Raw genomic sequence first — 15,366 nt, forward strand, 5'->3', positions numbered from 1 at the left:
AGTAACTCTCTCAGATCTTTCACTTTTAAATGAGTCTTCCTCTCAAGTTTTAACGAGTAACTCTCTCAGTCGAATAGGTAGTTTAATGAGTAACTCTCTCATGTGGGTGGACCATAAATATGGTTGTGAGGGGAAAAGGATTCGAACCTTCGATCTTTGCTGACGTGAGACAGCAGAAAATTTTCCAGGCGCTCCACCACTGCGCCATCCCCCCTTTTTTTTGGTTTGTTTGGCTGATTTTCTGGCGTTCGGGCTTTCGGGGGGGGGTTCAAAGGTGCTAAGTAAGTACAAGTACTGTGTGCTAAGTAGGGTGGGTAGGTCCGCAGGTAGGAGGTAAGATTGCTGGCTGGCTGGCTGGCGTGATGCTTGTGCTTATGCATGCGACTATGACTACATGTGAGCGCTGGGTGTACAGTGCAAAGTGCAAAGTGCGAATGTACCGTCGGAGCTGGAGCATGGGAGGGCGGAAGAAGCGGAGGGGAGAGGCGGCCGAATCATTGAATCGGAGTGAGCGAGACACCCCAGCACCCCTCCCCCCCCCCACTTTCCAAACCCCGAACTCCGAGAGAGAGGTTTTTTTAGATTGGGTCATTTGCATCTACGTCTGCGCTGACGAGTATGTATGTACATGATACACAGGATACCAAAAAGCACAAATACTCGGCACTTGGTATACTTATCATCTGATTTTTTTCCCCCATCATCGTCATCATGGGGAGATTTTTTTTCTCTCTCTCTCTGTCCTACCATCGCGATTGCAAAAATGGCGGGTAGAAAGTGGGTGACGGAAGTTGATTGTGGGCTACTAGTTTTTTTGGGGTGGTGCGTGGTGGTGCGTGGGGGGGTACGTACATGCACACGTTTGTTAAGGTAGGGAGGGAGGGTACTTACGCGCAGTAGGGCGAAAGAGGGTCACGTGTTGGTATCACGTACATACATACATACATACATACATGTTCGTACATGCGCATGTACACCTAGACTATCCAAGGTTCCCACATGGCTTGATGCAGCGCTTTGCCTAGACGGGGCGACGGTGCATGACGGATATGTGCATCGGATACATGATTCTCTTTCGGATGGGTTTGCGCGTGGGTCCAGATGGGTTGTTGAGAGAGCGGGAGCGCTTGGGATGCAAGTCACTTAGTGTACAGTAGGTAAGTAGGGGTTCGGGGCTGTTCCGGGCCACACACTGCATGGCTGGCTAACATACACCTACATGCACGGCGATAACTACTGTACTTGCTGCCGTTGGTGCCGCGACCGCCCATTAGGCCCCGCCCCGCTTGGTGCTTGGTGCTTGGTGCTGCCGCATGTCTGTCTCTTTGTCCTGACAGCGCCATATGCCCGCATGCAAAGTGTGCATGACCACTTGTACGTGTGGCGGGTGTCCGGCTTGGCGCCGCCGCGGGTGAGACTGCAATGTCGCTGGTGTTGGATATCCAGTGTTTCACGCCCGTGTCTCAACCCTCCAGCGATGCCATATCACAATGCAAAGGGAAAAAGGGAGCGAGCGTCTTCGATACACGTGCCAAGAAGGTCTAAAGATTTGGCAATAGGATTGGCAATATGGAAATGGGGGGGGGACTGGACGGTTACAGCGTGAAGGGGGGGGGGCTGGGTTGGTTGGTGGCCTTGTCACAGATTGTTCTTGACGGGATCTTCCCAACACCGAGCAAGTAACCCTCTTTTTTTTTCCTCTCTGTGTCCTTTACTTTCCACATCTTGCTCTGCTGTCATCTCGGATCCACGGCCGCAGTCGCCAGTGCGTCGGCGCTAGCTGGGTTTCCTTTCGTTGCGTGGGTGTCTCTCCCTCTCATTCCCATCCGCACGTCCCCGGCGAGCGCAAGCAACCTTTTTTTCGTGACTTAGTTAGTTGGTTTAAACTCTCGGGAATTTTCTTTGGAGGGGGGGCCGGTCCCCACCCACCCACACATCGTCAATGTCAATGCGAACAGGCAAATCCTCGTATGTTGTGTACACATCGTGCCGAATCGCCTAAACAGGTAACCCTGGAACACCATGACTCGCGCGCCTTTTTTTTTCTCTGCCCAAACCCACCGTCGGGGAATCTCTCCCAGACAACGGGTGTACTACATGGAAAGACGGGTGGGGGGGGGAGGGGATTACACCCCCTTCCCCTTGCAATCCAACCACACGCAATCTTTTTTAATTTGTAAAAAAAATCTTAAGATGCTGGAACCCTGGTACAGGGTAAGACGGGGAAGAGCAGGCGGCGAGGGATGAGAGAATGAGAGAGAGAGAGAGAGAGACCCTAAGCCCATGTCGTGATCCCGCAACCCTGGCCCCCGTGGTCCTCTTCATTTCTGAACCGTCTTGCTTCCCGGCTCCCCGCTTCACAGATAGATGGATTTTCTTTCCGACCGCGGCACCGCAATGAGGTCTGTGTCTGTTGCCAATTTTTTTTCTGTCTCTCTCTCTGACTTTGACTTTCGCCTTGTTGTCAACGTAGGGGCGTTTTGCGCAATGCCCTGATTCATTGTTGACCTTGTGCCCAGCCGGATGTTCCGAAGGGCTGGCGCTGAGGCTGAGACGCGACGGCTCCATGGCGTGATGTGATATCGACTTGTTTCAACCATGTCCTTGATTGATGGCTGTGACTGCGCTGCGGCGAGGCTAATCGGCAACACTTTGCACAAAGGCTTACAGCTTGTGGGCCTTATGTTCTGGACGTGACACTTGCAAAGGAGCGTACCCCGTTATTCGTATACGTATTCGTATCTCCGCGGCTGACCCGGAAGGTTAGCCGTTGCTCCCGCACTTGACAATTACATCTTAGTGATGCCAAGTACGTGTATACAGAGCCTGGAGTTAGCCAAAGTGCGTCTTGAGAAGAGAAATCGTGGCGATGAACATGGGGAATGCGAGGTGCTATGAATATGGTGCGGTGGGATGTCTTACTCTCAAGCAGCATTACAAGAGGGCAAAGTGATGAATAAGCTGTGCCACTGACGGGGAATTTTCCCAGACGAAAGATAAAATATACTTGTTGCAAGAAAAGATTGACTATGGCGTACAACAAGGAGAAAAAAAAGGTACATTGCCGAAAGTGGCGTGCATTGCAACGACAAGACAAGCCGAGAGATTGACGGCTGTCACACACTTGACAGGTAAAGTACTGGAATTATGAAGAAAGAGAAGCAAAACTGGAATTGTGACAAAAAGCATGGATGTAGTGAGTATTGCAGTGAATGTATTTGGCCAAAAAAAAGCCATGTTGAGGTGTGGATGACGGCGCAAAAAGGGCCTTGTCCATCGCTCCATGTACCCGTCTAGTGGAGGGCAGCTCAAAAAATATATACAATTGATGTTTATTTTCTCCTCAAGCAGTGGTGCGGTTGTACGCGTTGGTGTGGTAGAACCAGTCGAGCTTCTCCATAATGGCCGGCCGGGTGTAGGCTTCATGAGTGATATCCTTTGGACGGAACCGCGGCTCCATTGGATCGATAAAGAGCGTCGTGTTGTCATAGCCCCATTTCTCGAGCTGCGTCACGTTGAACGCCACCATCATGCTGTGTGTTTGTTAGTTGACTATGCGTGTTGGATGAAAGAGGCAAAACTTACTCGTGGTCCTCGTGGATGAGGTTGTGGCAGTGGAACATGTAGACTCCCTTCCATGGCGCATATCGGGCAACAACCCTCACAACTTCGCGGGGTGCGACCCAAACCACGTCCTTCATACCAGCAGCTTCATATGGCATCACTGCGTTCCTTCCGCCAGTGCGAGAGATGACCTGGAAGTCAACGAGATGGATATGGACCGGGTGCGAAGCGTTGCCACCTCCGTGTCTCAACTCCCAGATCTCGTCCTGACCGAGGACAGGTCGCGTCAGGATGCGGTTTTCAATGTCTGCCCAGCCAACACCGTTGATGACCCACTCACCGTCAACACGGGTAAAGGTAAAGTTCTTGGTGATGTTGGTCTGCGGTGGAGGAGGGATGTAGTGCATATCGGTGGGAAGAGGCTCGTCTTCTATAGGCTCTTCTGGATCACTGACGACGAATCGCATAATGCGGTCAGTCGCGGCGTAGTCGAGGGTTCCAGCCATGCCGCGCTCGTTGAACATGGTGACGTTCTTGCCCCTGTGGTTAGTAAAGTCCACGATAATTTCGTATCGTTCACCCTCGGCGATGGCAAAGTTGGTCGTTGGGACTGGATGCGCAAAGAGACCTGACAGAAAGTTAGCGAGGCCTCAGCAGAAGACCCGATAGACGTACCACTGTCCGAACCAATCATGTTGAAGCTCATCAGGTCACTGCTTCCATCCTCCTTGAAGTAGATGTTGAATGCTATTGTCAATTAGTATACTGGTTGCGAGGGCAGTGTAGACTGAACATACCGCGACTGACAGCACCATCGAGAACGCGGAAACGATACTTGGCCGGCTTTACCTCCATGTACGGCCAGGGTTGTCCATTGCTATCGGAATTGATTAGTCGTAGTCGAATCACTCTCCAAAGTCTACTTACACTTCGATCACATCACCCCAAAGTCCAGTGTTGTTGTGGGTATCGAACAAGAGAGATCCGTTGTTAGCATATCGCTTCGCAGAGATGACGAGTGGAACATCGCGGTCACCGTCGGGCAAACCGAGCGCTTGCTCTTCGTCGTCAGACAAGAGGTAGAAGCCGTGAAGACCCATGTATACGTTCTCGCCTGTTTCGCGCTCAGTGTGGTCGTGGTACCAGATGGTTCGCGCGTTCTGTGCGTTCGGGTAGTAGTAATCTTTGTACTGGCCAGGCACAGCATAGTCGGCTGCCCAGCCGTCGAAAGGAGCGCGGTTGTATTGGCCGTGAACGTGGACTGACGAGTTGGTTGGGCTGACGTTGGTAAACCGTACCACTGCCTCTCGGCCTTTGCGCATCTTCAGCGTTGGTCCAGGCACGTGTCCATCATACGCAAAAAGCTCGGCAGGTGCACGATCAGGGTAGATTTGCTTCTTTATCGACGTGACGTTGATTTCATAGTAATCGATCATGGCACCCGTGGCATTGTTGGTGTAAGTGCTAAACTGCCTTAGTATAGGGTCATATTCAGATTTTTGGGTGTCTTACAACTTGGATTCTTTGACGGGGGGAATCTGCAGTGGGTATTGGAAGATCCATGTATACTCTGGGCTATCCCATCTGTCTGTGTTGTTGTTTGGGGGAAGCATCGCGTCCGTAGGTACAGGGTCGCCATTGTAATCTGTCTCAATAGGGGTGGCCGCGGGATAGGTCTTAGTAGTGCTTGCGATGGGGTAGACCTGGGTATTGCTTCCTGCAGGATAGACCCGTGTATGGCTTGCTACGGGATAGCCTTGTGTGTAGCTTGCGATGGGATAGCCTGTCTCAGCATGGCTTGCGACGGGGTAGGCTGTCTCAGTATGGTTTGCCACGGGAAGCGTGGTGTCGGTATGGTTTTTCACCGGATATGCTGGCTCAGTGTGGTTTACCACGGGATAGTATGGCGCGGTGAAGTTCACCGGGGTAGTGCCGTGATATGGCGACCTTTTTGTTATGCTAACGAATGGCGCGGCGTGGGAGCCTGAAATTACGCTGAGCAAAGCAAATGAACGAGTGACGGAGGAAGAAAACATAGTGAAACAGAAAGGAACTCTCTCAAGTTGCCGACCACAAACCCAGTGGCATTGCGAATGCTTTAAACAAGTCGGCGACGGCAATCATATGCAGCCACACCATCATTTTGACTTGGGATAACAGAACCGGGCGTTTCACAACACACGGCCAGCTGATGGGCCTCCAAGCCCGGCAGATCGAAGATAGAAGCAAGGGTGGCCGTGGCTTGCTCCCAGGCGTGCAGATCGCCATGTGGTGCATTCTTCAACCGATCGCGATCCACATTACCAGGAAAGGAGGGACGAAAGGAGTTTTTTTCCGTGGCCATTTTAGGTTTCCGGGTCTTTCGTCGAGAATTGATGAAGCTAAGGAAAAAAGAAAGCGATACTTAAGATTGCAATTGACATTGGCGCTGTGACTGAGCCGAGCCCAGGCTGTTGAACATGCTGTTGAGTGGGCAGTATGGCCTGAAGCGGGCCCCACGCGACATGGCAATTGCATACTTTGCGATGTCGTTGGCAAGCAAATGTCGTGAAGTGAAAGCTGCGAGGGCCTGTAGTCCCTTCCCCCTCAATATGCAGCCTAAACCCAATCCGTGCCGGCTAGTACCTTCTTGGACCTTGTCGTGTTTCTTTTTTCGGGCCTCTTCTCGTTGTGTGCACACCCACCCACCATGAATGCAGTATGCAAGACACTAACGCCACCTCTGCACATGCAATCCTGCCCTTGCCGAAGGCCACAAAGCTTATCATCAGGTTCCTGGTCCACATCGTGCCCGACCTCGAGAAACAGCCCAATGGCATCGCGGAATTAGGCGAAGGGTAAGCGATATCGTGTTCTGTTCCTGGAAGAAGAAATCACCAAGGCATTTATTCCAAAGCACAGTCCGAACGCGAGCCATGTGATAAAAATAAAACCCTTCCCGGACTTCCGCATCTTTCAACACGTCTTAATCGCCGCACACACACAATCGCCCTCGCTGCTAGGCCAGGTGCTACAGCTCCGGATAATGAATTTCGCGCACTCGCACAACATGGGCCATGCATAGGGTCGTGCTAAGAGCATCTTTGTCCAGCACAGCGGGCTCTGTCCTGGCGATCCTCCATGGGAAATCGATATCGCATCATCAGCGTCCATGGGCGTGTCCGTCAGACAGTGTAAAATCGTCGGTGTTTTATTATCGCAAGACGTGGAAAAGCTTCATGCTCGGCGCTCAGATAGCAAAAAGGAGCCCGTGAGAGGGGGACACATCATCCAAAACTTTGGGATTGACCGGTTGGCCCAAGACACGACAGGAAGACTTTGCCGATCACCTGCCATGTAGCTGTCATACAAAATCCCTCGTGGTAATCCTTTTTATGCACAAGTTGGCAACCTAACAATCGGTGAACCAGATTTTAATGTCACAAAAGGACCAAGGGTAACGCACGGGTGTGACTAGACACGATCTTGATGGCCGCGGCCATTACTACTTACTTTGGTCGTCATCGAAAACCCAGCATCCTCCGAGACTGTCCATTTTTTTGTTTCCAACACTACAGGCCTTTTTCACGCTACTTAGCAGATTTATAGTATAAGTATGTTGACTTATTCTTTTACTGAAATGTGCATCGCCGAGACGGCAGTACATGTATGATAGTCCCGAGGCCCGAAAGACGCGTCCGCAGAGGTATTAACATAGTCCACCTGACCCTAGGGCTTTCTGACAGCTGCGTACCGTCCCGCTACCTAGTAGCCGCAGCGGCCCTAGCGCCGGTAGCCACTAGCGAGCTTAGCGTTTCACCATGTCTTCTACTACACATACCGTAATGGGCATAGTCTTCATTGCCATTATACCCTCAATTCTTCCATGCCGGTCCCCACTCCGCCATGTCCGGCAATGGAGAGACCCACAAACAAATCTCCACAACAGCCGACATCGCTCTTACAAGCGCTGTCTTGGTATTGCCACTAAGCAGCCACTTTAGATACCAAGAAACCCCGTTTAGTTGCCTTACAGGAAGGCTGACAGACTATCATGACCAAGACCTTGGCGACATCTCGTGTATCGCAAAACTGACCTCCAACTACATGCAGCTGTGTATCGATGTCTCAGGCCATGAGAAAGCCAGAGGGGACTGTGTCAATGGCTGAAAGACCATATGGTCATGATTGTACATTGTGGTTTTTGTAAACTAGCGGCATACCATAGTTTCAAAACCCGAAATCGAAGAGGCTGATTATGTGCGGTGAAGCCGGCGGGTTGCTTTTGGGGAGTTGTCCGGGTAATGCAAGATATGGAGAAGTGTAAAGTGAAATGTAGGCTTAGTGAAGGACGTGACATTTAACGAAAAACACTTTATATTTGTGAAGTCATGACTCTGAAAGGTTTGAACAACGATGTGTCTTTGGCGTTGTTATTTCCTCTAGGCTAACTCCTGATCTAAACAGTTTCTAGGCATTGTATTATCTCTTAGTAGGGCGGGTATCGGTGTTTAGAGGTGTTAAATTCTCCGAGAACTAGTGCTGCACTTGGTCGCCAAATTCGCGCATAATATTTATTTCTTCAGATCAAACGAGAGAAGATATTAAAGTGCAGCAGTTCGAACAATGGTGATTAGTAAACCTCTTTCTCACACCGACTTTTGTGGAGATATTCTCAAATGCAAACAATAGTTCGCCTGATTCAGACGTGACCTACGTATGGCAAGCTATCGAGTCATGCATTGGCGAGGGACAGCATGAATCACTCATCGGCCATGTGCAATGCGTCAATAGGTCTCGGGCATTCCGTTGTTGAGAGCCTGAATGGATGAGTGGAAGAGTCTTTGATACATCGATATTCATATATCCCCAAAACCACTGGAATCACGCGTAGCCAATGAACTCAATTCCGTCCGGTCATGATGGTTCATCTGCTATTTCCCATGTAGAACGAATAGGGTCTGAGAGGGTTTACATCATGGGTGTTCCAATGGGAGAGGAATCCGAGTCAGTACATTCATCACTGCGTCATGGGCCGGAGCCAAGCCATGGTCTCTACTGCTTGCTTGCTTCTGTGCGGCCGAACCTCATGATCCCAACAAATCTACGAGGAGCCCAACATTAAGCAATTCGACGGCAAATTCTATATAGGGAATTCGAGGTCAGGGCTGCGGACCAGGGAGGCAGCGCAAGTCGGAGAAAGGCAGCTGAAGTGGAGTCGCGCTAAAGATGCTGGGCTGGGCAAAAGTTAGCGGCGCGTCGCCTCTTGTGACGTTTCTACTGTTTTGCGCCTCACTCTCAACAACGCCCGAATTTCGCATTTTCCTTCTCCAACAACCTCGGAATGGGCAAGGGAACCGATAAGCTTTACATTACCCACTCGGAGTGGTCGTCGTCCGACTCGTTTGGCACCGCGCGCGGCGCAAACAACGCCAGCCGGGCCTCTGCTTCGGGCCTCGCTTCAACATTCAAGCGCCTTCCGTTCAACTACTGCGCCGTTTCGCTCCAGCCCTTTACCGATCCCGTGTGCACTGCTTCGGGTACCGTATTCGACCTCACGCACATCCTTACCTGGCTGTCGCGACATCCCGACACAAACCCCGTCGATGGAACGCCGTTGAAGCGCGCGGACCTCGTTACGCTCAACTTCACCAAGAACGAGGACGGCGAATACGTGGACCCAGTCACATACAAGGTCTTCACCGACAACACGCATATTGTGGCGTTGAGGAAGAGCGGCAATGTGTTTGCGTGGGACACGGTCGAGCGACTGAACATCAAGGCCAAGAACTGGCGCGACCTGGTCAGCGACGAAGAGTTCACGCGCAAGGACATCATCACGCTGCAAGACCCACAGAGCATCGAGTCGAGGGACTTTAGTTCGTACAAGCACGTCAAGGATGGCGACACGGTGGTGGCAGAGAATGAGAGCAGCGTGAACAAGGACGCCTTGGGCAATGCAGCAAAGATTCTCAAGGCCAGGGAAGCTGTCGCGAAGGCACGTGAAAACAGGAAGATCAAGGAGCAAGGAGGCACAGCGTCCAAGGCTGTTGCAAACCTGGCACGGAATGCGTCTGCGGCTGCATCCACCACCCAACCCAAGAAGCCAGCATACAATGCTGCAGTATACACCTCTGGTAAGGCTGCAGCATCCTTCACGTCGACGGGCGTCACGCCGCACACATCGGGCGAACGCGCCCTTCTCTCCGACGAAGACTACATGCTCAAGCCGAAGCGCGTAAAACAGAAGGGTTATGCAAGAATATCCACGTCCCTCGGCGACCTGAACATTGAGCTGCTACCCGAATTCGCCCCGCGCGCCGTGTGGAACTTTGTCAAACTGGCGCAAAAGGGATACTACAACCACACCATCTTCCACCGAAACATCAAGGGCTTCATGATCCAAGGCGGCGACCCTACCGGCACAGGCAGAGGGGGGCAGAGCATCTGGGGCAAGCCGTTTGAAGACGAGTTCGAGGGCCCAGAAAGGCACAGTACACGAGGCATCCTCAGCATGGCCAACAAGGGCAAGAACACAAACACGAGCCAGTTCTTCATCACGTACCGCGCAGCCCCGCATCTCGACCGCAAACACACCATTTTCGCGCGCGTAGTAGGCGGGCTAGACACGACGCTGCGGTCCATGGAGACGGCCGAGGTAGGTGACAAAGACAAGCCCGTCGACGACATTGAAATCCAGGATGTAGTCGTCTTTGTCGATCCCTTTGAAGAGTGGCAGAAGGAGCGCAAAGACAAGGAAACAAAGGACCAGGAGGCCGAGGAAATCAAGAGACAGGGCGGCACAGCTGACGACAAGACGACTTGGACCGGCAAACGCATACGTGCAGACGGCACCGTCGATAACGCAAGCGGAGACGGCCTCGGTGTCGGCAAGTACCTCCAAGCTGCTAAGCAGGACATGGCGAATCAAGACCAAGACGAGATTGTAGGATACATTGACGAGCAAGAAGAAGACGTAGTAGCGCCCGTCAAGAAGAAAGCAAAGACTGGAGGTGGCGGCGGCTTTGGCAACTTCGACGCCTGGTGAACCACCACCACCACCCCCAAACAAAAAAACATGGGCTTTTGAATTCTCTCGCGATATTTCTCACATGTGCTACTCGCGGAGATTTGTAGAACGAAGAAAAACTAAAAAAAAAATGATACCCCCCATTTTTTTCTTTCGCATAACCTCCCGGCTACATACACGCACATAAACATAAACATAAACAAATTACCTACCATGGGCTTACAATCTCAAAAGGCCAAGAACTGTTTCCTTTGTCAAACAGGTTAAGCAAACCACGTAAGCCAGTCGTAATCCGGAAACACGCGGGTTAGGATGATAATACATACATAGATACGCATAGGCTTGCATGGATGCATTTATGCGCAGGGTTGGGTGTTACACTCGAGCTGCACTGTGCTGACTGGTTATGACGTTATCATTGCAGGTCGAAGTGCGCAGCGCAGTGCAGTGCAGTGGGGACAAGAAAACCTCCAAGTCGGGGGGGGGGGGACATCATGGGTCGGTGTTTAATGTGCAAAGTGAGAAACAAAAACCCGGATTGTGCTTCTTGGGTGCCATGCGTATGTGCGAAGATGCAGAGAGAAAAGAGGCGTGGTTTGCAGGGGTGGAGCTATCGAGTCCGAGGATTGTCGGGGTTGCGACGTGGAGATAAGATGGAGGGATTTCTTACGCCCCGTTTCCCTGCTCCGATGGTGGGTTTGTCATTCTTATACCTGCATGCAGCGGACGTTGCGAAGCTATCAGGTACGTTGGTCTGCGGGGTTAGGAGGAGAGGAGCAGCCACCTGGATGCCTGGAGATTATGGATTGGTGGATGAGTAAAGTGTGACGGCTGGGCAAACTGCGTGAATCAGCTTGTTGACATCACACACACATAGCTTGATGTCAGATAGGCCTGTCTTTTGCGCCTCTATTTAATACGTGTTTGTCGTCTCTGGTTACAGCTTTTGTCTGCACAATATTAGACTTGCTGTCTTGTTCAGTCCATCAGCACAATGTCATCCCCGGGTATCCCTTCCTCATGCCGTGCAGTCGTCGTCGAGAAAGCCGGCGCGCCATGGACGATCAAACAAGTCCCTGTTTCTGCGCCTCAGGCCGGTGAAGTCCTGGTTAAGGTGCGGGCTTGTGGCGTCTGTCACTCTGATAGCTTCTTCCAGCAGGGCAAGTTTGGCGAACATGGATTCCCCCGCATCCCGGGACATGAAGTCATTGGAACTGTAATCGCGGTTGGCGAAGGTGAGAAGAAATGGAAGGTTGGCGACTGTGTTGGTGGAGGGTGGCACGGTGGACACGATGGCCTCTGCAAGGCGTGCAATCGCGGCTTGTTCCAAATGTGCGACAATCAGCTGGTCAATGGAGTGAGCAAGGACGGTGGATGTGAGTTGGTTTCTGCAAAATACTCTTTAGAGGGAATCGAGGTTGACAGAGATGCACAGATGCGGAATACTGTACCCTTCGCAGCGAGGCCGTCGTCCGTATCCCTACCGACGCCAACCCCGCCGAGTACGCCCCCCTTTTGTGTGCCGGCGTGACTGTGTTCAATGGCATTCGCAAGATGAACATCCAGCAGGGTGATACAGTGGCCATCCAGGGTCTGGGAGGTCTCGGTCACCTCGCTCTGCAGTATGCCCGCAAAATGGGATACCGCACCGTGGCTCTGTCGTCATCTGCCGACAAGAAAGACTTTGCGTTTGAGCTGGGAGCGACAGACTACATTGACACGTCGAAAGAGTCTGCGGCAGAAGGACTGCAGAAGATGGGCGGTGCATCGCTTATTGTTGTCACGGCGCCGAATGCTCAAATCATGGGACCCTTGGTCAATGGGCTCGGGCCGCTGGGTAAGCTGCTTGTTCTTGCGCCTGTGGGAGATGTGCCGATTAACACGGCGAATCTGGTTCACGGCGGCCGATCGGTTCACGGATGGCCATCCGGACATGCATTGGACAGCGAGGAGGCGATTGACTTTGCCGAAAAGCAGGGGGTCAAGTGCATGGTTGAGAAGTTTCCGTTTGATCAGGTCGAGGATGCTGTCAAGCACATGGAAAGCGGAAAGGTGCGGTTCAGGAGCGTGATGATCATGGAGTAGGCGGCCGCTGGGATGAAGCTGGGTGTGCATGGGAGAGGAGCGTCGTTGGAAGCGGGCGCGAGCCAAGCGTCGCGAACTATAGCTCGAGTGCTAAGGAAACACGGAAACATTTGGGCGTGATGCGATAGGCCGGTGTCATTTTCTCGCAGTGCGTGTGGTAGACGGTGCTCTGGGATGATCGAGGTCGGTGGCGCGTAGCGGGGGTGAGACAGGTCAGGGTGTCGGAGGTTATTTTTGCCGCTCACGTGCACCTGCTGTATGCATGCACACATGCACATCTCATCTCGCCCCTCGCCGCCTCACATCCACAACCGCCATAACCGTTACACCACCGCCACTGACTGCTGTCTGCACGGCGCCGGCCACGCGCCAACAACTACCGGCAGTGCATAAGCTCGACACAAGCTTCCCGATAACAGCTTCCGTTGTGTGTCCGGGTACCTGCACCTGAAGCGCTCTCGCAACTTTGTAACGCCCACGGCGGCCTCTGCAGCCAACCAGCGCCCGCATCGCGCTGTCCCCAGACGAGGAGCGCCAACCCCGGCCAAGCCCCGTCGTTTCAGAAGACTGGGTTTTGGCGACTTGCGACACTCATCAGCTTGCAGGGACTGCTGCTCTCCGGGGTGCTGCACCAATTGCTATGCGCGACACTCACATAAGGCTGGTCCGCCGTTGGGGTCCCTTGCAGATCGGCCTTAAGATGTTGGCTGGTCCCGCTGCAGGTCCCAGCTGCTACCTGAGTAGTAGAGTCGCGGAGCGACTGGACAACCCCCACTATCACCACGGCTCTTCTCGGTCGTTCCGCTCGTCTTTTCCTTTCTTTTTCTCTCCCTCCTCCTCCTGCCCTGGCTGCGGCCTCTCCTCGCCTTTTCTCCCCTCGTCTCCTCTCCATCTCTCGCCGAACGCTGCGCGTCGCTCCCCGTCCCTCCATTCATTCAGAAAGAAATAAAAAACCAGTTACTCCTATCAGGCCTGGGGCCACAGAATCAGACTCGTTCATTCGCTGTTTGTCTATGCATCTTGGATGCTCCTTTTCCAGATCTCGCCACCATCGTTTTCCAGTACAAGGGGGCAGGCTCTTGACAGTTTGACACTGGACACACGGTTTGTTTGGAATTCTCACCACAATTGAGTTTCTGAGGCATCGAAATCTGCGTGATAAGTTTCACGACAAGAATACTGAACATCGGTTCCCCACAGCAACGTGGAGCAGCGTTGAAGCAAAACCTCTCTGCGTAGTTGGTTCGTAGCAAATTTCGAAACTTCGCAGGCCAGGAGAAGACTGATCGTCTCAATAACGTCATATCCCGGATCCAAACAGTAGTCGTCTCACATATCTCACGGAAGCCCGCCTTCCGCCGGGACAGTCACGCCTGGCCACCGAAGCCTGAACGTGGGCATCCGAACACCACCGCCGGTATACGTCTGCTTCCTCAAATCTGACGTACGGCCCTGCCATCGCTACCCTTCGTATCCTTAGTCTAAGCCTCAAAATGCTACCTGTGTCCTTACGCGCAACTGCACTGGTGCTCCTCTCGGCATCCACGACAACCGCCCTCTCCGTGTCCCTAGCATCCTTCGTCCCGCGCCTCGACAACCTTCCCCAGCCCTGCAGCGATGTCTACACCACAGCCATCACCGGGTGCACACCGGATGATTTCAAACAAGGCGCAACATGCTCGGCGGCATGTGTGCGGGGTCTCGCCCAAATCGGAGACAATGTGAAGCGGAGCTGCGCAGACGTTGACGTGGGCGAACTGAGCATCATTGGAGTCTTCCAGAATGACCTGGGCATTCCGAGTCTGTGCCCAGGTGTGGTGGTGACAACCATCGGCTCGGGGAGTGTAATGACAAGCACAACAATGTCCACTGTGGCTAGAAGCACGACACGGGCGGACACTACGAGCTCGACGAATTCAGCGGCCAAGACAACATCAACCCCATCACCTTCTGCGTCGAGCACGGGCGGTTCAAAGTCAACATCGACAGACTTGGTCATGGACCCAAACGCCACTGCGACCAAGGCGACTATGACGGTAGTCGTTCCACCAGACAATACGGCGCCGCCAAAAGACACGGCGTCGCCAACAGATCTTGCGCCAACAAAACAATCAACACGGCCGCAAGAGACGGTGGCACCGGGCGCGCAGCTGTCCAACGCCTTCTCGGGAGGCGGCTCGCCGTTTGACATTGTCGCGACTGGCTCATCGAACCATCTCGACATGTTTGACGGTGCAGCTGTGGCTCTTCTCGCAGTCACGTTGCTCTTTGTGGTATGCGCATAGGCGCACGGGGGGTTCTTTCTTTTATCTGGTAGCAATGCATATATGGCTCACGACCTGGCGTTCGGGACATTGACATGATTGATTTGTATTACTATATACCCAAATTGGCGGGATGGACGGACAAGGACGACGACTTGGTTACCGTCAGCTTGGTGCATGCGTAGCTGTAGGTGTAGATAGCATGGACCGAGGCAGGCCCAGGCCGCAGCAGCGACTTGAACAATACGATGAATGAAACGAGATATCAGCCCACGGCTTGTCAGATGTCATGCCGGCGCCCTCGCACGCTTAACTTAACATCCTTCACTTATATCAACATGTCTACCTGTCACGTCTTGGCTCATGCGCTGCGGTCCTACTGACGGCAATGGAGCCTTCCGGCCACCAACCACAGGCGCGGCCCCTGTCACTACTCCAAGTACG

At 52.8% G+C, this 15,366-nt stretch overlaps 4 protein-coding genes and 1 non-coding gene across 5 annotated transcripts; 3 read left to right on the forward strand and 2 right to left on the reverse strand.

Annotated features, from left to right (window-relative positions):
* Positions 1-126: 126 nt before the first annotated feature.
* On the reverse strand, positions 127-214 carry SETTUDRAFT_t95. The gene has a single exon. It is a non-coding gene; the product is annotated as a tRNA-OTHER (tRNA).
* Positions 215-3,343: 3,129 nt separating this feature from the next.
* SETTUDRAFT_103540 (uncharacterized protein) lies at positions 3,344-5,600 on the reverse strand (the record flags this gene model as incomplete). The annotated part of the gene is made up of 7 exons (XM_008024133.1): positions 3,344-3,533; positions 3,586-4,192; positions 4,240-4,311; positions 4,362-4,441; positions 4,492-5,028; positions 5,077-5,213; positions 5,529-5,600. The coding sequence occupies 7 exons, from the start codon at positions 5,598-5,600 to the stop codon at positions 3,344-3,346; spliced, it is 1,695 nt and encodes a 564-aa protein (XP_008022324.1).
* A 3,287-nt stretch (positions 5,601-8,887) lies between these two features.
* On the forward strand, positions 8,888-10,687 carry SETTUDRAFT_126628 (uncharacterized protein; the record flags this gene model as incomplete). The annotated part of the gene is made up of 1 exon (XM_008024134.1): positions 8,888-10,687. The coding sequence occupies one exon, from the start codon at positions 8,888-8,890 to the stop codon at positions 10,589-10,591; it is 1,704 nt and encodes a 567-aa protein (XP_008022325.1). The 3' UTR covers positions 10,592-10,687.
* A 972-nt stretch (positions 10,688-11,659) lies between these two features.
* SETTUDRAFT_167331 (uncharacterized protein) lies at positions 11,660-12,771 on the forward strand. The gene is made up of 2 exons (XM_008024135.1): positions 11,660-11,949; positions 12,009-12,771. Exons 1-2 carry the CDS (start codon positions 11,904-11,906, stop codon positions 12,656-12,658), a joined length of 696 nt encoding a protein of 231 aa, XP_008022326.1. The 5' UTR covers positions 11,660-11,903; the 3' UTR covers positions 12,659-12,771.
* Positions 12,772-14,151: 1,380 nt separating this feature from the next.
* Positions 14,152-14,943, forward strand: SETTUDRAFT_103201 (uncharacterized protein; the record flags this gene model as incomplete). Its single annotated transcript, XM_008024136.1, has 1 exon — positions 14,152-14,943. The coding sequence occupies one exon, from the start codon at positions 14,152-14,154 to the stop codon at positions 14,941-14,943; it is 792 nt and encodes a 263-aa protein (XP_008022327.1).
* Between the last annotated feature and the right edge of the window lie 423 nt (positions 14,944-15,366).

This window comes from Exserohilum turcica, assembly GCF_000359705.1.
Source record: "Exserohilum turcica Et28A unplaced genomic scaffold SETTUscaffold_11, whole genome shotgun sequence".
Lineage (NCBI taxonomy): Eukaryota > Fungi > Ascomycota > Dothideomycetes > Pleosporales > Pleosporaceae > Exserohilum > Exserohilum turcicum.

What these genes read in the sequence shown, in the direction of transcription:
- SETTUDRAFT_167331 (XM_008024135.1), top strand. Translation starts at nt 11,904, where the DNA reads ATGTGCGACAATCAGCTGGTCAATGGAGTGAGCAAGGACGGTGGAT. An exon ending in AGTGAGCAAGGACGGTGGAT is followed by an intron (nt 11,950 to 12,008) that starts GTGAGTTGGTTT and finishes AGAGATGCACAG; the next exon opens with ATGCGGAATACTGTACCCTT.